Source organism: Blennius ocellaris (assembly GCF_963422515.1).
Source record: "Blennius ocellaris genome assembly, chromosome: 12".
Taxonomy (NCBI): domain Eukaryota; kingdom Metazoa; phylum Chordata; class Actinopteri; order Blenniiformes; family Blenniidae; genus Blennius; species Blennius ocellaris.
This window is the reverse complement of record NC_137661.1, coordinates 12,163,130-12,189,796: the sequence shown is the minus strand read 5'-3', so window position 1 is coordinate 12,189,796 and position 26,667 is coordinate 12,163,130. Positions and strand designations below refer to the sequence as shown.

The window sequence follows — 26,667 nt, the reverse complement described above, 5'->3', positions numbered from 1 at the left end:
AGCCGCTCGTGCAGCGCTGCAACTGTCGAGAGGCGACACTTTTGGACGATAGAGGGAGAGTGAGCTGTTTGTTTTCACGTTAATCAGGTGAACGAGAGCTGGTAGTTGTCCGTGTTGTTCACCATTGTCTTACTATATTTTTTTGTACGGAGGGGGGCGTGGGGTGCCCGGTGAAGAATTTTATTGTTTTCATGTTGTGCGATTTCCAGTGTTCGCGCGAAGACTTCCAACGGGCGAGTCGCGTCAGTTCGCCCGGAGGGTCATCGTCGGCGACGACACCCTCCTCCGCCCCGCTCGTGTCAGACGTTTAGGAAGATGACCGGAGAGAAGGTTCGCTCACTGCGCAAGGACCACAGGCCGAGCAAGGACGACGATTTACTGGAGCCGGACGAAGAGGCTGCAACCGGGACGTTCACCGCCCCCAAAACGAACAACAAGAGCAGAGCGAGTAAAATCTTCAGCAACCACAAGTTAATCAAGTCGTCCTCCACTCAACAACAACAACAACAACAGCAGCAGAACCAACAGTCGCAAAATAATGCCAACACCAACACGCTCTCAACATCAGATGTTATTGATGACAACAACAAAAACCCCATCATCCGGGCAGGGCAGGACTTCCCGGTGCACGAGTGTGTGTTTAAAGGAGATGTCCGACGCCTGTCGTCGCTCATACGGACGCAGAATATCGCCCAGAAAGATATCCATGGTGAGTTTAACAGCTTCTTATCATACCACCAGGACCCACAACAACCATCCACTATCTGTTAATTTCAAGGAGCAGCGAAGCTTAGTTTCAGCTAATAGGCCACCGGTCTTTAGCATCATTGGAAAAGTAGGCGAGGCTTGTTCCTGCCAAAGGCCTGGATAAAAAGAGGAGCAGAGGTTATTCTACCCTACAATTTCTCCAAAGCCATTTCTTTCACGTCAGCACAACGCAGAGTGTGATGACTATTGTTTGCCCCTGCAGGGCATGCTGATTTCTCAGTCTGTTGCAGTGGTGAAATACCTAAAGTATCTGTTATAGTCAAGTATATCATCTGAGATAAGTCATCTGGCCTAAACGCTGGATGATTAGAGTCCACGGCCTATGGGTGATGCATTAAAAGCAACCTATGTGAAATTGTGGGATTCCCAGACTGATAGACACACTCAAGTTTCCAAGTACATAAGCCTCTTCTGAACTTTCAAAACAAACGTGTTATTTTGTTCGTGTTCACATGTAGAGACACACAATGACAATTACTGGGAGAAACAGAAGAATGAGGTCTGTCTTCATATCAACATATTGTAATCTAATGAAGAGTTGACCAGGACATCAACATATCTGATGTGGCACTGAAACCTCTGCCCATCAAGGAGCTGTTTTTTTCCTGCTCTATTGCAGGCTCAAGGATTAGGACGGTTAGTGTTTTGAGATATTAACTCTCCAATACAGTTAAAAAGAAATGAACCCTTTATATCTATAATGATTTCCTTTTACTGTATTGCTCTATAAAGAGTAAATTCAATGTATTGTTTAGGGGAAACGCCAGCATAAAGTCATGGGATTCACTGAGACAACAAACACATATCTTTTCATTTTTGCACTTTAATGTGAAACATTTCTTGGTGTTTCTTCTGATCTTGAGCATCTCTGGACTCCACCAATATGAGGCTGCATCAAATAATTATTGGTAATTATGGAGGTTTTCTGACGAATATATATCTTAAGATATTTTGTGTATTTGCTTGTTGTCGAGGTTGCACAAAGTAGTATTTACAGTAATTAAACCCATTTAATTTTGCTTCCAGCAACAGTATTTATTTTGTTCACAGCGTTTCTTTGTCAAATAATTTTAAAGCCACAATTAAGATTTTTAACCAGTGACAAACTGACAAGTGATGAGTTGGTTCATGTTCTGCTGAAAAAGCTCTCCCATCTGACTCCATATTTATTTGAATTACCAAGACACTACTAAATCTGGAAATGACACATTGTACAAAAGTGTACATGTATTAATGTTTAATTATCTTTAATATAAATCAAATGAAATCTGGGTGAAGGTTGAAAATGTCAAAGACACATTATTTAAAAGCAGTCCATAAACAATCTTGCAGTCTGTATGACAAGGTGTCCCTATAGTAAATTAAATATTTTCTGTTAATGTGGTCAAATGACCCGTTTGTGTACCAGTATCATGGGGTAAATGTTTGGGTCAAGGCCTACAACGTGCTCGCCTCCCATCAAAACATCTTCTGTTGTGCCGTTGCACTGTCTCTGCAGTTATACTCAGTGAGTGCAGGAGCAGAGCCCGAGATTGTATTTTCACTCACTGTTTATATACCTCCTCCAGTAATGCTCACTCACTGCTTTTTCTCCAACAAGAAGGACCTGATCAGGCACTTTAACGTCCTCTTAAGAGAATCACCTCCTCTGCTTATGAGGCTTATTTTATGGGCAGGAAAGAAACCTTTGCTTTTCCACACCTAACACTTATGGCAGAGTGTATTTTTACATCGCCACTGTGGCAGTGCAGGGTTTGCACTGTGCTTATTATCAAGCGATATCTCATCCTGCTGCTTATTCTGGGATTCAGTTGGTTAATAATCACTGAGACCATCTGACATGAGAGAAAATACACAATTGGCATATACTTGCAGTCTTCATTTGATTTGGGGTTTAATAGATTCTGCTTCTCAATTTGAATCCCTAATGCAGGGTAACTATGACATTCTTGGAGTCAAACCACTTCTCACAGCATCACATCACTTTGCTGGTATTATCAAAGGCAGTAAACTCTGGTTTTGTTTTGTTTTTTCTCCTCCAGGAAACACACCATTGCATCTTGCCGTCATGATGGGACACAAAGGTAAGTAGCATAACTGACATTTGGTTTATTTGTGTCTATTTATTCATCATTGTCTTTTAATTGAAATGATCTGTGGGCTTGTATGTCTGTTGTTGATGTTGTGTTCAATTGATATTCCTGCCACTGTGTGCGCATTCGTTTGGTTAAGCACCAACAGACCTCGTGAGAGTTCACCAAACAAATCCTGAGCGATGGGAAGGTCATGCACAGGTCGACGGGTAGTGTGAGTGCGTTTCTCCACGTCACAAAATCTCAATTACGCAAAAAGAAGACTTTTGTCCTCATGAGCTTTTTCTCAAAATCATTGATTGATTGTCAGCAGATATTAGATTATATTTATCAGTCAATGAAAATTGGACTGCAAGGAACAGGATCCTTTATGTAGAGGGTTAGGACTAACCCTCCATGTTACACTGTTAGTTAAACAACTGAAGCTAGCAGTGGGGGTAATGACTTCAAATAAGAGATTACATTTTCCATAATATTTGCTTAGTGTGGTCTCATTAGGTTTCACCCCAGTACCTGTCCTGCTGAAGATATACTTTTTTATTTAACTGTGTTGTAGCATTTTGTGAAAGAGTTATCACAATATCATTTTTGTAATGTTTGACACAGATGCTGCAGCTCTTGATGTTTTCCCTGACAGAAACTGAAAATCATTAGAAAATGGGAAATTAAAGTGAGGAAATGTTCAAGTTAGGAATATATGATGAGTGTGCTCTGATGTTAGAACATATTGTGTAAATTGTTACACTGTTGTGTTTTTATCAGTCTTGTCTGAAAGGGTGGTCATAAATCATTAAGGAACAGTCCCTTTGTGACTCTGTGCTTACATTCAGTTACAGAAGGATGCTTCAGAACATGCTTTTGAAAAATTAATTCAGTCTTTTTTTTCCCCAGCAGGCTCTTGGTAAACAATTCAGGCATAGGACTGTTTGTATTGCACATTCTCATCTTTTTAGTATCTGTCACTGGAACACCGGTTTCCATTGATTTCACATTCACTGAGTTCAATTCCCACTGCTCGAGTGAAGGCTTTGCCACTACCTACTGGTAATTCTGAGAGTGGCGTGTTGGAAGTGCAGATGGGACACCATGGAATTGATTGTGCTAATGAGTTTGCCCATCTTGTCTGAGCTGCCGCCCTGTCCTCCTGGGATGCTCCAACCAGACGGGGCTGAAGGCTACTGCATGAGATCAGTCTGGGTGTGGCTGCACTCCTGGAATGCTGAGGGCAAGGTTTCCGTTGTGCGTTGTTTTATACATGTTAGTCGTTTATTACCTATGAGTTTTGAAAAAGTAAATAAAAATCCAAGTGCCCAAAGAAAAGACAGGGAAGAGAGCCTTTGTATCAGTCAGAGCAGAATAACATGGTATCCAAACAGTCGATGTCAAGCTCTGAGGTACAATTGGTTTACACCATCTTCTGTCAAAGGATGGGGTGGGTGGGGGAGAGACATTTTCTAAATGTCCCTACTGGTTGTGTATAGGTCTAAGATCGGATAATGGCTCATGTGACAGTGTAGCGCCTGAAACGACATATAAAATATTACAAGGCGTCTTTCCCTGGGAGTAGAGACTCATTATAAGTATTCACATTGGCAATTGGCAAAAGCCAAGAATTGCTCAGAGACCACCTCAATCTTGGTTTCCTTCACTATTTTTTAATTCTGTTGCTCAGTGCGCACTTGATGACCCCCAAAAATTATAGTTTTAAATATTTGCTGATACTTGATCAGAATCGTCCAGAACAAGAGCATTTTTAACAATGTGCTGGGCCTGTTAATGTGGGTTCCATCTGTAGCTGAAGCGTACAGCGGTAGATTAACCCTTTATTTTGCTGTCCTGCTCCTTCGTTACTCAGAGTTGTGCATGACTTGTATAAGACGACACAGCTGCGACACATGCAATCTGCTCACAGGGAAACTTTCCTTTGTGGTCACTTTCGCTTCTGTGTATTCAGTATAAGTGGGGTGCAATCAAAAGCTAGTAACAGACAGTCAAAATATTAATGCATATTTTATTTCCGGTATTAAAATCAAGGACCTGCGCTTGTTTGATTTATGCTTGAATATAAGCCATTCTAATAGTCTAAATCTGTGTCCTCTAGTTTTTTCCAAATGATTTATATAGGCAAAAGCTATATACATAAAAAAAAGTTAAAAAAATGAAAGCTTAGATGTTCGCTTGTCATATTTCAAGATAAGTGCAACATTAATGCTTTGTGATGGTGAATATGTTTTACTTTTATAGCGCTTTTCCACTGTTTTGCAGCCCTGGAAGCACTTTATATTGTTAATCATATTCTCATGCACACACATAGCTGACATGCAAGGAGGTCAATCCATCCATTTGGGAGCAATTTGCAATTTTGTGACTTACTCAAGGACAGTTTGGCTTATGGAGAGGGGCAGATGTGGGATTGAAGTGGCGACCTTCGGATTTGAGGAATTTCAAATCTGTATCATCCAGTTAAATAGTTTGTCACTGATCCTTTGGTGGCCTTTTTGGCTGTGTAGGTATCATAGCATATTTGTGAAGACAAATGTGATCAGGCATCAAAGATTCTTCACAACCAAACCACTTCCTGAGGTGTTTCTGGGACACATCTGACCACGTTGTAGTGTGAAAAGCCTGCGGATGTGTTTCAGAACGCTGGCGTAGCAAGACCATGCATCATGCGTAACATGCAAAGGTCATAATTTCACACTGTTTTCATTTAAAACATCTGAAGTTGCTTGAGACACATCTCCATTGTTTGCTCGCCGAGATGAAACCACACTTCGCCTTTGTCTGGGGACAGAACAACTTCTCGTGGGCCCTTTGAACCTTTAGATCAAGTTTAAAGAGTTTCCATCAGGGCTCACCACATGTAATCTGATTACCTGAATCCCATATGAATGACAGGTATAAACAGGCCCTTTAAAGTCCGAGTTGAATGGCAGGTGGTTGCCAAAAGTCAACACAAATCTTCAAGATTACCTCAAATAAAAACCCAGTGTTACTGCTCCATGGTGACTTAAATCACCATCCATGTACTGACAATGCCTCATTAAAGTCTGCTCATCATACCTGAAATACTAGAAAATCCAGACGTGGAGCTTGCAGTTGTGCAGCTTGGGACTTATGGTACAGATGTCCCTTCATGGTTATGTAATGTATATCTGCTAAATGTTGTCATTATTGTTATTACGCAATCAGTGGATTTAACGGTTGTATATGTCAGTGAACTGCAGGGCTTATGTCACAGTGAGTGCTCGTATATTTGACCCACCGCCTGCATTCTACTCAATATTGACCTCTGTTTTCAGCTGCTTCATTTCTAATTGCAGTCACAGGCTGGACTAATGCAGAAACACAAAGGTTTGCAGATGTCATATCTTAAATTCAATACAAACCAAATTAGCCCAATGATCAGTCTTTGTCGTGTGGCATTTAGAAAGTATGTAAGACTTAGCATTTAAACTGTGTGTCAAGCATAGTTGGACATACATTTAAGAAGAAATAGCGTTCAAACTACTTGTGAGCCAAGTCTTTGAATCTCAGCTTCATCAATGGTGTGAACACTGGTGTGACCTTGTCAGTGCCAAGCCTTGGCTCATCTAAATCTTCACTTTTATGCTTGCAGCTTCACGTCATCTGTACATTACTGGAGTAACATGGCCAGTAACTATTAGTGAGAAGAATGTAGCCTCAACTACCTGTGTCAGTATCAAAACATGTCCACTTATTTTTATGTAACTGCACTCCGGGGAATAACACGCTTCCCTTTGTTGTAGGCATTATATGTTTAATTAGGGCGAATATTCTTTTCTGTCATTAAGAATGTATGAGACCCTGGCCTATTTCTCATCAATAAAACATAGTGGGTATGCAGTAGTTGATGTGGAATTGTGACAGTGTGCTACACTTTCACTTTACGAGGCAGATGTTTGTATTGTTCTTTGATTCTGTGATTCACATGAAGTTCGTTTTTGAATTGCTTGTAATCACAAGCAGAAAAACAAGTCTGAACAGGATGACGGGAGCTAGTTTAAATGACTCACACGTTTAAGTCAAAAGCTTGCTGTGAAAGCTGGGCTGCTCGAAAGTATCTACCAGACTTTTATAAGGCGAAATGATCACTAAAAAGTATAGTAAAACGGACATAATAAAGTTCCAGTGAGAGCCTGACATACACACTCAACAGTGAATGTCTTGCACTTAACCTTTGCTTTGCATTTTTGCTATTCCCTGCTCATTGGACCTGCACAGTGCTGAGACAGAGCTGTACAGATGCCAATACGAGTGATGTCACAACAAAACTGACAGCTGAGCCGGAACAACAGGCTTCATTTTTGGCTGGCTACAGTGTGTTGACAATCTGTCCGGAGAGCGGAGGGATTTTGTGCTGCTCTTCCTGCTGCTCATGCCATTGGAAAAATGGATAAAGCTCTCTGGCTGATTTCCAGTCGTTGGAATACATGCACAGCTCTGAGGGTTACTCTCAACAGCATCACTTGATGTCTTTTTGTGGAGTTTGTCATTACATTCCAGAGAATCTGTCCTCGTATTATAGCACAAGAGGCTATAAAAAGCATGCCGAGTCTTGTGTAACTCTCGATCTCATATGGCCCGTTTGTTAATGGGTCAACTGTCATCTCAATCCTATATGCAATCTGCCCCTCTCAAACCAGGATTATTTTCGAATCACTGATTAGATGCTACAGAAAGCCGCTCCAGTTGGCATCAGATATGTTATAGATACTACTGTTTCACCTGCATCAGAATGCAGTTCAACCACTGGTCAAATGTGTCTCTGGTAAAAGCAATGTGTGGAAGCATTTGAACAAGAAGAGACAGAAAACTGACGTAAAGCTTTTCAAGTCGTGCTCATTTTGGGTGGTTCCCCCTGTGGGAAACAAGTTTGAACAAAAATTAGACTTCTCTAGTGCTCAGTGTTTAATTCACCATAGCAATGCAAAACATGCTTGCAGGAAGTTCCTGGACAATATGGAAAATATGTATTTAAATCCTACAGGAAATTATTTTCTAACTTGTGTGTGTCTGACTGATCCTCTGTCTGTCAAATACTTTTCTGTCTTGAGGATCTTGTCATTTTATATTATGTGTTTTGTCAGTACTTGTTTTTATTGGGTAGTTTGTAATAATATCATGAAGGCAACTACACTTGCATAATGTTGTGAAAACACTCCACTGTCCAATCAAAAGGCTACATGTTCTTTTCACAAGTTTTTTTTTAATGAGGAAAAAAACTAAAGTCAGACTCAAATTGCAAAGTGTTGCATTAAATGAATCTGAAACGGAACGGGGTGATTGCATCAGGTGTTAAAATTGAGACATTTCAAGAATGATTGGAGAATGTGAGCAGTGGTGGCCGAGAAGAGGACTTGAAATCTGAGTGTCGCTGGTTCTATCCCAGCAGCTGACATGTCACCACTGTGGGTCCCTGAGCAAGACCCTCAACCCCCACCCCCCCTGCTTGCTATAGCACCTTAATGTTGCTTAAGATCCACACCCTAAAAATAGGATCGGTTGGTGCAAAACATTCTCAGAGGGTAATAATAAAGTATGATTAGTTTAATTTAATATATTAGGTCATTTAGATTTTTATGGCACTGGTGACTTGTCCAGGGTGTAGCCTGCCCTCACCCATACTCAGCTGGTATTGGCTGTCATGTCCCAGGGCCCTGAACATGATTAAGTGGTACAGAAGCTGGATGGATACATTTTGATTGCAGCATTGGGATAAAAGTTGGAAACAGGGCGAAGAAAATGCTGGAAAAGTAATTGGCACAAAAAAGAGGTCAGTATTATGACTGGGTAAAAAAGTTAACATTTCACAGGGGCACAGCTTCTCAGATAAACCAAGGAGCAGAGGCTCAACACGTCTAAAAGTTATGGACCAACGTCAGAATGTGCTTTAATCTGAAATTGGGATGACTTTAAAGATGCAACCATCAACAGTATGTCATATCATCAAAAGATTTTAGAGAATCGGGTCCCTGTACAAGGGATAAGGCCACATACTTATGATGTTCAGGTAGAACTGCAGTAAAATACAGGTATATTTATCAACTGCATATCACTGAATGAGATGAGGAATACTTAAAAAAATAAAAAATAAAATACAGCCTCTGATTAAAGAAAACATTCCTTGTGTGTCCAAACCCCATTTCCAGGAAGATATCAGGGGGGAATACTTTCTGTGTTTTAATTTGAACTGACCATGCACTTGTCCTATTGTCCTTTTCAGAATGTGCTCATCTGTTACTAGCCCACAATGCACCAGTGAAGGTGAAGAATGCCCAGGGATGGAGTCCCCTTGCCGAGGCCATTAGCTACGGAGACCGACAGATGAGTGAGTACGAGTATGAGTGACTGATGGAAACAGCTTTGAAACCTGACAGCTGCTGCAGCTGGCCTGTGTTATATTGGGCAGCCAGTCCCTGTACTAAAAGGACAGTGCTTTAAGTGAGGTTGCAGTTTCGGTTTTCACAAGTTAAAGCATATAGTGTAAAAGTTGCGGTCAATACAACCAATGCTTCCTCACATTTCCACTCTGCTGCCGCTCAGTGAAGCTGTGATGCTGGCTTGCCTTCTTTGTTCCTCAGAGAGAGGGGACATTCCTCAAGGCCCTCTGGCTTTTGTACCCTAATGAAAAGGCAATTCATTGGCTATTTCTCTCACTACACATAGGCTGTTTATTTTCAAGGACTTGTCTCACCCATTTTCAACCGACAGCTGAAGTGAGGATAAAATGTAAAAAGTTACAAGTCTTTTGTTTTATTTCTGGTTATTGGTAACTACGTTCCCCCTGGCCAGTTTTTAAAACCTTTTAGGCAGTTTAAAAAGCCTCTTTTGACTCCCACTTTTAATAACACTTACCTGGCTAGATTAGGAGATAAAATTGTTTCTATTAACTAATTCCTTTAATGAAATCTGAGTTAACATTTTTACCATACCTAAATTGGATTTTACATTTTTCTTGTATGGGCTGCATTTCCACTACATGATTATTTTGTCTTGTCTTTTAATTGGAGTATAGCTATTTCACAAGAACTATTGTGATTAGTGCCTTTTTTTTCTGACTTACACCAAACGACAATCGGCTCGGGAGTCGGGCCATTATGTCACATTGGACAAAAAATAGTTTTGATTTTGTTCTTTGTCCATTGGAGAGTCACCAGGGCTGATTCTGGCACTCGGAGTGGTACAGCCTCACCCGGCTGGCTGATGGCTGCAGCAAGACAGTCTGTTAAAGTCTCTTCTCACCTTCTTGTGATCTTTAATGGCACAACGAAGTAAAACACAGACCACGTTGATGACATCTCGGCTTTTTCACATTGGGAAACTTTCACACTGTTCCGACCATTTGCATAACTTGAACTGCCAACTGTGGTGATAAAGTTGAATGCTACTGGAGGAAAAAGTGGCCGTTTTCTCAACTGGGCAGAATAAATACTGAGACATTACACGGTGAACCCAGCAGAGTGCTGCCTTTACAGTTGTACATTGTACGCTGACTCGGCAATTGTCAGGACATTGTGAAGGAGGTGGAGACGTAGGAGCTTTGTTTCAGAGTGAGGCAAATGTATAAGCTTGGATAGATCAGGGTATCACTGTATCTAGAGTTGTGTTTTACAGATCCTATAGGTATTTAAAAATAATCACACTTTAAAAAAAAAAAAAAAATCACACTACAAGTTTGGACTCGATTCCCATTCATGTCCAACCATGTTTATTGTGAATTGTTTGCATTTGTCACATTTGAACACTGATGGAAATGTTGCTCAGAAATGGATTTTACTGTGTGTTTTGTTCAAAAAGAGTTATTTTTGGGCCTCAGTTGCCTTTTACCAATAAAACTATGTTATGAGCTTCAAGAGCCCACTTAAAGTCAGTCCTGTTGGTGTTATTAAATGGAGAGGAAACTGATTTTCCATGTGGGTGTTGGAGAGTAATGAGTTCAGTTACTTGAATAAACAATCAGACTTCATCAAAGCTGCCTGTTTAAAGGTTAAATTGAAAAGATTTGGAAGTCTGTTGGTCTCAGTTTCCTAATGATGAATAATGTCTTTCAGAAAAAAAGATTTCCAATTTGTCATGTTTATGTTTGTTCAGCTTGTTAGTTTTGAAGGCAACCTGATTTTGCCTTCTCTTAATATGGATTTAATGGGGAAAGAAGATAAATGGACCGTATGACTTTGCTCTGCTATGTTTAGTGGATCTTCAGCTTGTAATAACAGGCATTAAAAGCTCCTGACGCAACTTGTGGTTTGCTATCTCTCGGCAACCTGCCCATTTTCTGTTGGCTCATAAAAATGACCACAATCACACACAGCTACTGCAAAGTTTGCCTGTGTCAGTCGTGACCGTTTTCAGGTTTTTAGCAGCAGTTGGCTAATTAGATCACAGGACTAATTGTTATTATTCACAGTTTGTGATGATGTGGCCTATCACTTGTGTGTAAAGATATAAACCACCTGATTAATACCAGGGATGTGCCCTGATCAGTATCGGGGTGAATTAAAGCCAGCGTGGGAAGTCATTTTAGTTTAGTGTTGGAAGTGTTTGACATAAATTTCTCAGCCGGTGTTGGCTGGGTGGTCTGTACGCAGATGGTGAAATTGTACTCCTTTCCTTGTCGTGCTGGGAGGTGGTGAGGATCTGGAGGAGCCCCGTCCAGAGCTTGTCCACACTCATTAGAGAGCCCGGACACAACAACACCCTCGTCCTGTAGTTGTCTGAGTCAGTTGGCCCGTGTAATGTCATGTGTGTCGGCATGTATGCGTGCCTGTGCTCTCATTTGGCCTCGCTATAATACTGCGCACCTTAGGGGTAACTACACCGGCAGCACAAGTCAGACAGAGTGAGCAACATATTTGTTTGCTGACTTGCCACACAGACCTAGAGGAGTCAAAGTCAGAGTAATGATTTTGCCCTTTTCTCTGTTGCTATACGAATGTTGGTTGTTCTGATTTTCACAGGCCACATGTTTTTGGTTTTCAAAGTAATAGCCTGCAAGACATTCCTCAGTTGTGCTGTCACATTGTCTTTCATTCCCTTGAAATTACTATCAAATCATCAAAATAGTATCAACACAGAAAGGGACTCATTGCTTGACTCCCTAGGAAATGCCAAATACCCTCTGAAATAAACCTGATTAGTGGAATGTGGATTTTTTTTTTCTTCTGCATAAACAAGCAAATGGCAGCAAATGGTCAATGGCAGCCCTGCGATAAAGACCTCCGTGCGATTTTTAATATAACCCATTATGGTTTAAAGGTCTCCTGTGAGCATGCCTTTCTCGCAGGTCATTATAGATGTTAAAGACACACCACACATTAACTGGCAGCTTCATACCTGCGAGGCCTGTTTGCTTTGGATGTCCTGAAACATTTTGATCCCGACAAGCAGTGCACTGGGATTGGTTGAATGATGTTTGGAGTGTTCTTAATGACTCTGTGGCACATCTCGAAACCAAATCCAGCATGACTGTAAACTGCATTCCCTCTGCCTTTATCAGTTTTCACTGCAGGCAAGATTACAGAAGGAGATTATTAAAGCAATGGAATATTAAGTTGATGATGAGAACTATTCATTACATAAGGGGCAGTGGTGGCTTAGAGGTTGAAGAAATGGGCTTAGGTTCAAGGGTTTGCAGGTTTTAATCCCACCCCAGACAGGTTACAACTATGGCTACCTCATCAAGGCCTTTGACCCCCTGCTGCTCCCCGGGAACTGCACTGCAGCAGCTTTCTGCTCCCACCATGTGTGGTTATTACATATGAATGGATGGTTTAAATACAGAGAGGTGTCTTTCCTAATTGGATAAATAAATTATACTTTTGTCTTTTTTAATTAAAAATGAAAAATCCTGTTATTGAAGGACAGAAGGAAGATTTTTTTAATTTAGTTTCCTCAATAGTGGATTATAATGTAGTTTGATATGTGGACGCCTAATGAAACACCTCATGTTTTCGTTGTATTGTCATACAGCAAACACATTTATTGTTAATTTGGGTGTTTGAAATCTAAGTTCTTTACTACTCATGTCACATCGTCTCATCCACAATGATTCCGCATGGACCAGTTTTTTTTTTTTTTTTTTTTAATTTACTCAGAGTTGAGCAAAGATGGCATGAAGTGCTCCTTCATTGTAACCAGGGCGCTATATAACTTGATAGTGTCCTATAGTGTTGTCTCACTTATTTTTAAGAAAAAAAAGCATTGACATCCACTTCCCTTTTCTACATCCATGTTATTTCTACAAATGATGTGGCAGAAAAAAAAAAGCAACAACCCCTCAACCAGCTGGCAGAGCTAAAGCAGTTGTCGACATAAAGACGAAAGACAAAGGGACACATTACCATGTCTTAATGAAGGGGAAGATTGGCACTTTGTGAAGTCAAGAAAGGTTCCAGAACTTTCAAAAAAATACGAAACATTTTATTTGGATATTTTTTTTGCAACTACAACAGAATTCTGGGCGATGTGGAAAAGAGCAGTCTGCAGTCTTTTTTTTCCCCCAGACAACAACTGGTTTTTTGTTGTTGTTGTTGTTGTTTTAAAATATACATGATCAATTCTCTCATTTAATGAAGCAAAATGTTATTTAGAAAAAAGTTAATTATTTTATTTATTGACTATTTGGGGAACACATAACATATCATTCAATACATTTTTCATTGCTTCACTGTACTGCAAGTGGAAAAAAAATCAGTTCGAGCGAGGACTTTCACTGTATTGCAAATATGTTCAGTAGTGATGTTTTTGTATCGTGTCTGCTCTTGATCTGTTTCTCTCGTCAGTCACAGCACTGCTGAGGAAGCTAAAGCAGCAGTCCAGGGAGAGCGTGGAGGACAAAAGGCCCAAACTGCTGAATGCTCTCAAAGAGGTACACAGTCCTGACTTTGGTCCTGCTGCTCCTTGTATCCTGATGTATACATTCTGTTTTGTCAGATTTCATTTTGTTGGTTTTACTTCTACTCCTATTTTTAAAAAAAATACCTATATAATATAAACATATTTCCATTAGACTGAAGCCAGGTTTAAGACTTCCAAATTACTGAAATAAAAAAGGAACAGAGACAGACAAATTGCTGACTGGTAAGAGCGACATGCAGTGAGGCGACATGATGTGCTTGTGTGGAATCACATCATCTGTGTCCACATACCCTCTGCTTCACAGGAACACACATTTGCACATGTTGAGATTGAATAAATACATAATCAACTGGGTCAAGATGATTTAAAAAAAAAAAAAAAAAAAAAGGCACATTTTAACTATATTTAGAGGCGCAGTGCCATCTGACATGTTTCATAATGTCATTTTAAGCATGTTCTTAGTTGCTTGGCAGTGTCATCTCAGGCATAAGTTATATGTATCATTATAATATCCTTTCTGGGTAATTAAGCAGAGGCCACCATATCATAAAGCTTGGAGAAGCTGATGAACCCCATCCATCTGATATGATAACATGTAGATGGATTGGATTGAGACCACCACTGATGATGAGATCAATACGTTCCAGCCTTACATAATAATAAGGCCGTATTGTGTTGTGTCAGATAGGTTTGCTTTCACAAAGAGGCACATTTTTCTCCTTTCCATTGTAAAGTGAATGGTATGTGAGCTCATTCTGATTCCAGGTGAAACAGTGGAAGTTAAACTGTCAATTTTGTTGTCAGTTATTTAATAGCGCACGTTTTTATAGAAGAAGGATATGGTGTGATGTGTGTATTTTTGTTCTGCTCATGAAGTGTCATCATAATCATAAAGGAACAAACATTTATAAACATGAGAATTGTTCCTCTATGCGGCAAAGTTCTGTGGCTGTCCAGAACTACCAAAAACCCAAACAATGAGCCTCATTGTTCTACTAATGGCTTTTGGCTTCATTATCACAAAGTCATGGTTTTTATTTGACCGAATTTCACATTAAATATCCTTTTGTATTTTACATTTGTCAGATAAGAAAGAATTGATGCGAGTCCAGCCACAAAGAGACCACTTATCACAATTAAGTGTACAGAATTGTGTTAATTATTATTTCTACAATCTCCTTGGCAGCTTGGGGACTTTTACCTGGAACTTCACTGGGACTTCCAAAGTTGGGGTGAGTCAAGTTCTACTGTTGGCTGTATGACATTGGTTAGGTTGACTGACAAATTTTCAAAATAAATCTACGATCAAACGGCATCAGTTCAGATCACCATTTGAGTATATATTATCCACAGATTCATATAAATGACAGAAACAAATGTGATAGAATTAGTTGTTTGAGTGGCTCACTTATGTAATTACAGACTTTTATTGGGGCCCCTGCAGATAATTGCGTCAGCTCTCACTTCCTTTAACGTCAATGTCCCACCTTTTCGGATCAAAGTGCAGCTGATATCAGAACCTCAATGGTTTCTTTCAACGGACATGGATTGTAAAACTAAAAGAAGGAAATCATGCTTGATCTGAGATACGATACAGTGGCAACCTAATAGGTGTCGGTAGACACAACAAGTTGCCACTGGAACTGATTGATCAGTATTTGTTTAGTGTGCATCAGATTGACCCCAGAGAGCGAGCCAGCATCGGTGGCTTTGTACTCGTTGTTCTCTGTGAATAATTACCAGATTGGGAAAGATTACATAATGCATATATGATGGTAGCAAGCTGTAAATGAGATACCAGTGTATTTGTGAATGGAGATGATGCAACAGTCAAGGAGACAGACACCAGGAAGTATTTGTCCACTACCCATTCAGGATTGTTTCAGCTGTTGGTGAGACTTTGTTGGAGTGAAAGAGCCCTTGAATTGACTGACATGTCTTTTCAATAGTGATTCTTGCAATTCTGAATTGTTCAAGTATATATGCATTTCTGACCAATAATGGAAAAGACAGTTTCCTGCCTTCAGTTGCTCATTAAATATTTAACTGCAGAACCACATGTTATTGCTGGTATATGGCACTCTAGTTCACAGGGTTACATGCCCCTGAAGCTTTGAAGTATTGGATTTTATTTTTAAGCGAGCTTTCTAAATTTAGGCCCTCTCAGGATTTTTTGCTTGTCTTCACTGTATGCTTTCATGTTGCAGTGCCTTTGCTCTCAAGAATCTTACCCTCAGACGCATGCAAGATCTACAAGCAAGGCATCAACATCAGGCAAGTACTGTCTCGAAATGTTTTTCATTCTACTAACAACTTCAAATACAGAACTCTGACACTGTCTTGAAACAGCTAAATCCTGTATGTTCTCGTCTACTGTTAGATTGGGCAAGAACGCTACATTATTACTCGGTGCTTTGTTCATGTTAACGCATAGTAGTTTTTTTTTTTTTTTTTTGCCATCTTGTGGTTGCACATAACCGCCACCCTTTTTCCCCTTGATCTTTCATATCATAATTTCATCATTCTAGTATTTTCTAGTATCTTGGTTATGTTGACTGGAGTGTAAAATCAGTGCCTGTAGCATAAGGAAGCTTAACGTCAGCGACCTTGCACAGAACTATTACTTCTGTGTTTCATATTAAATTACAACCTCATAGATATTTACTTGAGAACAATGAAACTACTGAGAGAATCTGTATCGCAGTACTTCAGTGTCTTGTGGGTAAAATTATGCAGCTTTCAAGAGCCTCAGGGTTTACCTGTCACACCTACGCAGTCACACAGTCATATCTTTGCAAATATATACCGCGGAGCAGGCCACTCCTTTTTCCAGCAGATGGAAAGGTGCTTTTACATTTGGGGACTACGCTAGTTCATTGTTTATGAAGATTGAATGTCGTTCATAAAACAGTATCTGTGTCTCTGTGTGCTTCTTCCATATGAGCGAAACTGTGATGTGGAGCTTGTCATTATTCTCCAAAACGGCTCCTGGCTGTCTGATTTGGTGTTCAAAGAGCCCTCCTATTATACTGGAGTCATGAGAGGAAACAAAAGAGAAAGAGGAAAAAAGAAAAACCGTCACAGCAAGTTCATTTACATTCGTGCGCGCCAGCATGTTAGCACTGTCACGCTGACACATAGTGCCACTTGGTGTCTGGTCTTTGGGAGCAGATCAGTTTTTCTCTTTGCTGTTGTGCTTCAGGACCTGCTACTAAAACAGCCCAAAAAAAGTTAATTGAGATGCCGTTTCCATTGGCAGTCCCTAGCATTACACATTGTCGCTGAACTTTCACAGCACACAGTTTATACTATTACCTGAAATTGGCCAAAAGTTAATCCAGCTCTGTGGTTGTCAACATTGATTTTTCATGCAAAAAATCTTGAGGTAAATCTTTTTTTGTGTGTGTGTATGTCCTTTGAATGTTTTATACTTTCTGTGCAGGCTGGATACAACGCTCATAGACTTCATGGATATGAAATGTCAGCGTGGTGATCTCAGTTTTATCTTCAATGGCAACGCCATTCCCTCGGAGTCGTTTGTTGTGCTGGACAATGAACAGAAGGTCTACCAGCGGATACATCACGAGGTGTGTGAAATAAAAACTGATCTTCAAAGAAGAACAGATAGAACAACTGCTTCTTTGTGGCCTTAATACTTGTGCTGTTTAGTTCAACCCACATCATTAATTAAGCTTGAGGAAAACTACAAGTTTGTTTTCAGATCTCTAACGGCAGTATTAAAATGTTTGTTGTCGTAGTGATGCTAAATACATTTGCATTTCTACTACTGGCAGGCTCAGCAGATTTATAAAATACATTTTCCGGGATACAATAAGACATTGAATCCCCACAGATGGTTGTGGCAGTTGTTGGAAATAACTGAATAAGACTTTGGAGGCTGTTGGGCAGGCGTCATCTCCTTGCATATGCATCAGTGTGTTTGAACAGCCTTGTTGAGTTTATAAGTTTGCAAACTCTTTAAGTATCAGTGCACAATAGTTTTATGGGCACACTCATAAAATGCATGTTGTGATAGACTTACGGCTAACGTAATCACGGTTGTGATAGGCTAACGTATTCAGTGCAGCAGGGAAAATGTAATGAGATGTATGTTTTGTTTTTTATCAACAAATGTACATTTTAGTCACCCAAATGATAATAAACTCACAGATTCTGTTTTGAGAATAAACAGACAACCATTTTTTTATCATTTTTTTTAAATCTTACAACATGTACTGTACATTCAGGAGTCCGAGATGGAGACGGAAGAAGAGGTGGACATTCTGATGAGCAGTGACGTTTACTCTGCCACGCTGTCCACAAAGTCCATCACTTTCTCCAGAGCACAGACTGGCTGGCTCTTCAGAGAGGACAAGACGGTTGGTTTCACTTTTCAAACACAGACACCATCTCTGGTTTCAGAAACATGACACTTGGTCACGGGAGTCCACCTGGTCCCGGTATTTCTGGAATTTGGAATGGTTTGCTCCCAACAGAGAAAGTCGGGATTGTGAAGGTTGCTTTATGGAAAACAGGAAATTGAAATTAAACTTTGCACAAGGATCATTACACAGGCATATACTGAATATTGAAAACGTTATTAGTATTGTGATAAATAAGCTCTGTGGCCAACGTGTGTTATTAATCAGACTTTGGAATGTTGTTGCTTGGGATCTTCTTGTAATCTCACAATTGAAACTTATCTCTGTTTCACATGGCTTTGGTCACCGGCAGTTCTGCTATTCTGTGTGTCAGACTACCAGTATTTTCATGATTACATTTTCTCTTATATCCTCCACACTGGGCAGAAAAGATGGCAAATAAGCCAGAGACACAGCAATGATCGCTCCATAAGGGAACCACAGGTGATAGGCTTGAGGTCAAAAACAACACAGACAGGGCAGGAAGGCAGTGAATGAGATATGAGGGTATTGCTTTCTGTCCTTCTGACACTTCTTTCAAACGGAAATTGGTGACTCAGTGGCGGATACTTATCTGTTTTTGTTTTATCTCAAGGAGCGCGTGGGAAACTTCCTGGCAGATTTCTACTCTGTGAACGGCCTGGTGCTCGAATCCAGGAAGAGGCGAGAGCATCTGAGTGAGGAGGACATCTTGAGGAACAAAGCCATCATGGAGAGTCTGAGCAAAGGAGGGAACCTCATAGAGCAGAACTTTGAGGTGAGTCAAACATTCCACCTCTGGCTCGTCACCTGGACGTTTCGACATCGTCATGTGGGGCTGTAAATCTGTGCATTGTTTACATGAGTACACGCGGCACACAATGACTAACATCCACCTTGAAAGAAGAAACACGAAAGAAAACATGGCTGACTCAACTTCTTCATGTTGAAGTGTTTTAACTTGTAGCCAACTGGAAGAGTCTTTGTTAATTATGGATTTCCTGTTGCTTTGTATAATTTTCAGGATAGGTTTAGAACAGTTGGATTTGTTTTTAGGTTTGGACTTCATGTATATATATTTGTTCAGAAAAAATACAATTAACTCAAATCTACTATTTGCCATTCACTTGTTCTGACTAAGAAGGTTTTTTTTTATGATGTGGTCATGTCAAAGGTATCTGGCATTAGTCTAAGCTGTTCCAATACAAAACATACAAAACAACCCAGATTTGTCCTCAAAAACTGCAGGATTGCAATTAATACAGTTATTAATACAATTAATACAATGAATAACTACAGTTTATAACTGGTACATTGTATTGTATTAAAAGCTCATTTATAATGATTACAGTGAACTAAGAAGGTTATAATAGCCAAGCTTGTTGACGGTAACCATCGTGCCTACCGAGAGTGTGTAAACACACCAATGACTTGATGATCATTGAATACTCCTCCTTTCTTTAAAAATCATAGAGCAAAAGCAGCGTGCAGATTTCTGCTGTAAATTATAACAAGCTTTACCGGCCAGTTGTATAGTTGCAGTGAAGCGACAATATTGGCTTATGTGTGCGTCAGTGCTGAAACCTTCTCAGCAAAAAATAAGAACCAGTTGAAGCACTTTACAATCGACTGATCTCCATGTTGTTTACTTATGCCTGCAGCGAAACCACCAGTCCAATCCTGAAACTGTCCTGTCCCGCTGGAACCTCGGGGTAGGATCTCAGTGTCTCAGGCAGAATAGACCTCATAGGATTGCACTACTGCACCAGTTGAAACATCAATCCAGTAGAAACAGCATGGCCCTTCTGGCAGCCTCTTTCGAACACATCTGGCACAGTTTATTGAAAAATTCCTGTCTGGGTCCCTGCTGATGTTCCTTTGATGTTTTATGCGTTTCGGATATAGAAACAGAATGGCAAGCGCACACAGCCAGATGCACCTCCTTTTTCACCTAATGCATGGATTTGAGTCCCTGCATCGCCACCCAGTGGTGAAAGCTTTATGGCTTTCAGTGATGCCTCTCCCACCCACCACCATCCTCACTACAGTATGTTCCAGAGCCTGCTTCACAAGCCCTTGTTTAACACCAAGCATAAAGCCAGTCACATAGTGAAGACAAAGCCTCTCATCACTCGGCCAACGCCTTTTAAATGCCCACTTGTTTTTTGTGCAGTCCCCTTTGTTCCACATTTTGCTTTGTATTTTTACGGGGTCCTCTGCACTCCATTCCTCTTTCTACTGGTGTGAATTATTGCTTGTTCTTGTGTGACCAGAAACATTTTTAGTGGCTCTTAATGTAATAAGTGGACACTCATCAGCAGCTGCTGTGACATAACTGTGTTTACTCCGTTAATGAAGGCCAGGTTGGTCTGTGGATACAAGCAAGCATGGGGTAGAGCTCCATTGATCACACGGATGAGACCTAAAATCCCCACTGCTGTGGAATGATGGGGGCGCGTTGCTGGCATACCAGCAGTTTGTGGTCTTCACAGCCTCTGTCCTCGTCACAACAACACTTTTGGCCGGGTACAGAGTGTGAGCGCAAGCACAGTGTTGCAGATAGAAAAGCACCCGAGCTGATGATTGTAGGTTAAGTTTAATGATGCCGTTTTTTCCTCATAGCCCATTCAGCACTGTGGAAGCCACATTTTTCAATAATTGTAAAGCGTTTTTTGCATTTCATAACAGGAGTTTATATGAAAGAAGTCTTTTCTCGACAGCCTTGAGTATTGTAACGGGATCGTGCGAATCCCATCAGTTACATGGTAGACTCAGTCCACTGCTGGCTCATACTCTCCAACATTAAAGTTGTTTTATCTCAAAATAAACTGATATTGAAGGAGAACCCAGAAGAACAGAGACCATTTTCAGGATCAGATCATTCTGTTGGAGGACAAAGGTCGGCATGTGTTTTATTAGTTGCCTTTTATGATGTGTTGGTGGTTGAAATGAATGTTGTGGTGAAAGAAAATTAACTTCTCGGGCTCTCATGTTGGCTCAGTCACAGTGGGAAAAACAACTCATTTAAATTTGACCAACAGATATTTTCCCTCCGTCCATTTTAATCCTTCACACTGTATCCCAGCAAACAGTCGTTTTGAGGGACACAACAATGTGGGAGATGTTAACCGCTTTAATTACTTGCTTTTAGTAAGCTGACCTATTTATATATAACACAGTGTAAAATTGATTAATGGCAGGAGCTGCAAAATCATGTATATAATCCAAGTGTGTTCAGAACTGGACTGAAGTCCACCCTTTGAAACGGCACCAGGTTTTATTTTTTCAGGTTTGTGTTTCCAGTTGCACAATGTATTTGAGCCTCCAGGGTCAATAGTGTAGTGATTCCTTGTGGCCCTCTAGTGGCTACTGTGGAGCATTGTACCGCTCTCGAGGAAGAATTGACAAAAGTAAGAAGCTGTAATATAGTTTGGTTATTTTCTGTTGCCACACATTTTTTCAGGGTGATTATTAATTGCTCTTTTAAGTGGGAGCTCACACTGCTTTTTAACATATTTTTCTGCCCTTCACTTACATTGATTGTCTTTTTCTTTAGCCGGCGAGGCGGCAGTCCCTCACTCCACCTTCACCAAACACTATATCGTGGGAGGAGTACATCACTGCTGACAATGGAAGGTAAGTGTGATTGTGAAGATAGCCACACGCATGTGGGGAGCCGATAAGGGCGGATCATGAAAACACAAGTTACAGTGATAATATACCAACAAAATGATTAAATCTTGTAGTATGACAATCTTTTGGATTTCCTTAGTTTTGTCTAATAAGTGGTCATAAAATGTGATACAATCTAACTCAAATTCTTCACACAAAGTGATTAATGTAATAACACACAAGTAGATTTATATTTGTAATGAACATGCTCTATAAAAACATTAAAGTGCGGGTGGAAGAAATAAAGCTAATAACACCAAAACAAAAAAAAGCAGAGTAGATCAGAGTTATTTCAATTAAGACATTTGTGATTTGCATTTGCAATGTGATAAAGCAAAATCTGCTTAGTTTACTTTTGCTGTTTTTGTCTATCAAATGAATTATCTACGTGTATTGTGCAGTTGATTTTATATCATGCTCACTCTTTACATGTCCATGTTATTGTCCATTTGAAATGCACACTGTTAAAAAATGCTCTGCTCGTGCCGTTCACTTCTTTAGCCTGTTAGTAACTTGAGCTGATCAGCCGCACTGCAGTTGCAGATCACACACCTTCAACGACATGATCCACATGGCGACGGTTAAATCCACTCTCTTACCCAGTTCAAAACTCTCCTGTTCCAGAATGCACAATCTGTGTAATGACATGATCCAGTTTTTATTCTCTGTGTAAGCTTTTATCTACTGTTTGATTGTTTTTAGTTTTACCCTTGTTTTGGACGGTGTCCGTCAGTGTTTTGAAAAGTGCTTCTAAAAAATATGTGTTATCATTATTATTTTTATTATTATTATACAAAAGTTTGACTATTTCAAAACCATACTGGCCAGACTACAAGTAGATATTTTGTCATCCAATAGTGATATTGGTGTACAGTATTTACATAGTTTACATATATGTATTTACACAAAACAACATGCTGTATGATCAGAGATGCAACAAATGTCTCTTTTAATGACAAAATGTAAGCACTTTCTCATTGAGCTGCTTTCATACTCGGATTTAATTTGAAATGTCTCTTCACTCAGAGCGCCTCATCTCGGAAGGGAGCTGGTCTGCAAAGAAAGCAAGAAAAACTTCAAAGCCACGATAGCCATGAGTCAAGAATTCCCTCTGAGCATTGAATCGTGCGTTTTTAAGTTTCCTTGCAATCAATGCAATTCTTCACTTTTAAAATTTCCTCTACTCAAAGTTAACAAGTTTTATGTCTTGGCTGGTTGTCTTAGGTTACTGAATGTTCTGGAGGTGATCGCACCATTCAAGCACTTTAACAAACTCAGGGAGTTTGTTCAGATGAAGCTGCCGCCTGGTTTTCCCGTCAAACTTGGTAAGTTCATTTTCATTAGCGATGCAGATTTGATAGTTTGGTAATTGGTTATGTGTTGTTGACATTTCCGATAAAGCGTATTAGTCATTGAAAGTAAGGCATCCTCTTTCTGTCTTTGTGCAGATATCCCAGTCTTTCCTACGATCACGGCCACGGTGACGTTTCAGGAGTTTCGCTATGATGAGTTTGATGCATCGATTTTTACCATTCCCAACGACTACAAAGAAGACCCCAGTCGCTTCCCGGACCTTTAGCTGCTCAAGCTGGGCTTTGAGCAGCAGAAGCAACATGATATTGTGGAACATATTTTTAATTGGAGAGGAAAAAAAACAAACCCGGAGGCAAAAAAAAACTGCAGCAAGCATTTCTAGTGTTGCTCACACATCCTGAGTTCTAATCCAGTTAGCAACAAAATAACCACACAACCCTCACTAAAATAGTGTTATCAGAGCTGAAGGAGAGTTTTACAAAACTCTTGTTAACAAAGTTTTATCTTGTGTAAAGTTGCAGGTTACAACTCCTACCTTTCTACAGGTTTTCACTTGGCAGGCAAGGGAGGCATTGCAGGTAACTTTAAACACCTCGGCATTGATGAGTGCCCATGCAGCACGAGAGTTCTCTGTACATGAGGAATGAACAGAACGACAGAAGTTCAGTGAATGTTTTGTACTAAGTTATGCGAGTGATTTTAATAAAAGGGATCATCTTAAACTGACCTGTAGTGAAGCACTGATATGACTGTGTGAGACGCTGGAGAGAAGTTCCAATCAAGAAGAGTTTTTAAGTTCTTTTCCTACTTGTTCTTACCTATGAAAAAAATGTTAACACTTGAAATTTATTACTCAGCTTTGAGATAATCTTTTTACACTTGCATTCTAAGTCACATTACGTTCCCCCGGGTGTGCTAATCTCCTTTAAGTGGTATTTAGAATGTACAATATTAGATAGTTCTGAGCGGATCAGTAGGTCAAAACCCTAAAAAAAATGAGCTTTTTGGTTGAATTCCTCTTGAACTCTGCACAATATAAAGTTATGTGTAAGTTTGTGAGGGTGTTGTCTTACAATGATTTCTATGGGCATGGGGTAGCGTCACTGAACTTATGGGCACGATTTAGATCCACTACAGCTACTCTCCACTCGCTTTATTTCACAAGCACACATTTTGTGATGCTGAAGCATTAATCTCACATTTTGAAACAAGCAGGTTTCACTGAGGCGGGGTTGCAGCTCAGTATGGTACCACGATGTGTTAACCAAGCATTTTGTTTTCTTGCGTCACCATTTTGAACCATGTCAAACAGAACAATCGTGCAGGAGAGAGAAATATAGATGTTAGCGAATGAGCAACTACGTTCATGCCATTTTTTTTTTTCACTTAACAGAAACCAGGCTTGTTCACTGTACACTATATGAATACAGGTTGTTTTTTTTTATTTTACCATTTTATTTTTCATCCTTTATGTCGCAAGAACAAAACTTTTGATTTTTATTATTAATGTAGCATCTGTTTATTTGAGAGTGTGCTGGTTTGTAAATGGTGGCAGTTTTGTGTATATACTTGTGTTGTTTTGAAGAAAGAAAAAAAAGATTCTCCCTATTGTCCTGTCATTTTTTTTTTTCTATTCAGAAGTGTGAAAAGCACAATACAGTTGGTCTGTGGAGTAGCCTTTTGCTCATTTCAGAATAAGTTTACCTCTCGGGGAGTGTTCACAGGCGCGTCTGTCATTTATGAGCTCTTATTGTTGATAAAAGCAGGTTATTTACAGGCTTTTACTATTGTATTGGTTTCTCACTCATTCATGTCCTCTAAATATTATTCCTAATATATTCAGATTGATCATGGTAACCAAATGTTACTTCATTTTTCATATTCCATTGCTTATTGCAGCCAAATGCAGTTTGTTGAGGCGTCTCTCTGACACAGTATTTTACATCTGGCGATCCTCTGACTTATACTGCTTTTTTTTTTGTGAGATAATGTTCATCAACCGTCAGTTGTACAGCATAAAAGAATGTTATATACGTCTGACACTATTTTCATATAAAATGTGCTAAAATAAAAATCCACATAACAAACAAGAGCGTAGACTCTGATTGTGAACTTTTAGAAATGTAAACATTTTACCTGGTTAAGAAACCTCTCACAATCTACTCACTGCAGATTTGAGAGGAACAAGAGCAGGTCATGAACTTCCAGCTCCAGAGTCGGAGATTGTGAAGGAAGACAAGAGCACGGACTACAAGGGGACGAAGCAAGGTTAATGGAATGCTTATGGTGACATCCCAAAGCAGAGTGAATCGGTTCAACTCAACCACTTGCCCTGATTCAATTTACTTTGTCTCCTACCTGCACAAATGAGAAAATGTAGACGTACAGTGACATTTGAATGTTTTGAGAGGAACGCATTAAAGAAAGTCTCCCAGCCATCTGAACATGGTGATCCGGGTCAACCATAACCACAAGCTTTATTATATAGATGCACTTACTCAAATGGAAAAAAAAAAAAAAGAACAGGCTCTGATGTTTACTTGGAGAAAACAGTCCTGTAATCTCTGGCGCCCACAACAAGGTCATGAACCACTGCTTCAAGAGTTCATGTTTTTATTGGTTTACTGAATCACAGATGCATTAATAGTACCTGGTGTCATTTTGTCTGGTTTCTCTGATGTTCTGTCTGATTAAGTCTGGTCTTCCTATGTTTGTAATGAAATATACTGATTGCAGTATTGTCATTTGTTTAAATTGAATTCACGTTTGGAAGGAAAGTCACAAAAAGAGTCAACTGTTTGAAGAAACAGAGAATCAATGCAAATACATAGGACAGCCCTAATAGTATGACCAGTGAATATCAATGCAAGAGATCTGTTTGGCAGCACTTGTCCAACCAGACAATGTCCCCTTTAGATATTACAAATATGTACAATATTTTCCATAGATTGTACACTTTATGTTATACATAGTGGCATGTGTCTTTTTGAAATGTATATTGTCATAATAGCATTATTTTCCCACCAATCTTCTATACCACTTTATCCTATTCAGGATTGCAAGGCATCCGATCCCATCTGCTAATGTACGAGGACAGGATACACCCTGAAAAGGTCACCAGACCATCACAGTGCAAACACACAGAGACAGACGGACACATTGGCAGAACACGCAAACTCCATATAGAACGTCCTGGCTTCCAGAGCCGACGACCTGCTCACTATTGAGGCAAGAGCAGTAACCCCTCTCCTAACATCAGGACCTTTATATATCATAAATAATGTGTATATGTAAATTTTTCCTACAAAATATAAAATTTTGTTACGTATGATGTAATAAATAGATGTATTTGTCTTTTTGTTGCAAATGCCTATTGTCATAGTTTCCAAGCATTAGGTTTTGTTTAGTTGGTTTTTTTTTGGGGGGGGGGGGGGGGAGGGCGGTGGAGGAGGTAGCCTAGAGAAGAGAGAAGTAAACTTGGGATCGGGAGTTGGCAGGATTGATTCCCACAGCAGACACCACTGTCACCAACAAGAATT

The 26,667-nt window shown here is 39.9% G+C and overlaps 1 protein-coding gene across 2 annotated transcripts; it reads left to right on the top strand.

Annotated features, from left to right (window-relative positions):
* On the top strand, window positions 1–25,196 carry LOC308137199 (ankyrin repeat domain-containing protein 13C-like). 2 transcript variants are annotated; one of them, XM_080505793.1, is made up of 14 exons: window positions 1–87; window positions 210–709; window positions 2,811–2,852; window positions 9,109–9,213; window positions 13,667–13,752; window positions 14,929–14,974; window positions 15,950–16,016; window positions 17,185–17,329; window positions 17,990–18,121; window positions 18,759–18,920; window positions 21,699–21,778; window positions 22,841–22,939; window positions 23,039–23,139; window positions 23,263–25,196. In XM_080505793.1, exons 2-14 carry the CDS (start codon window positions 316–318, stop codon window positions 23,391–23,393), a joined length of 1,590 nt encoding a protein of 529 aa, XP_080361919.1. In that variant the 5' UTR covers window positions 1–87; window positions 210–315; the 3' UTR covers window positions 23,394–25,196. The 2 variants fall into 2 exon arrangements, with proteins under 2 accessions (XP_080361919.1, XP_080361920.1); XM_080505794.1 differs by lacking the exon at window positions 1–87 and having other exon boundaries at window positions 107–709.
* The last annotated feature ends 1,471 nt before the right edge of the window (window positions 25,197–26,667 follow it).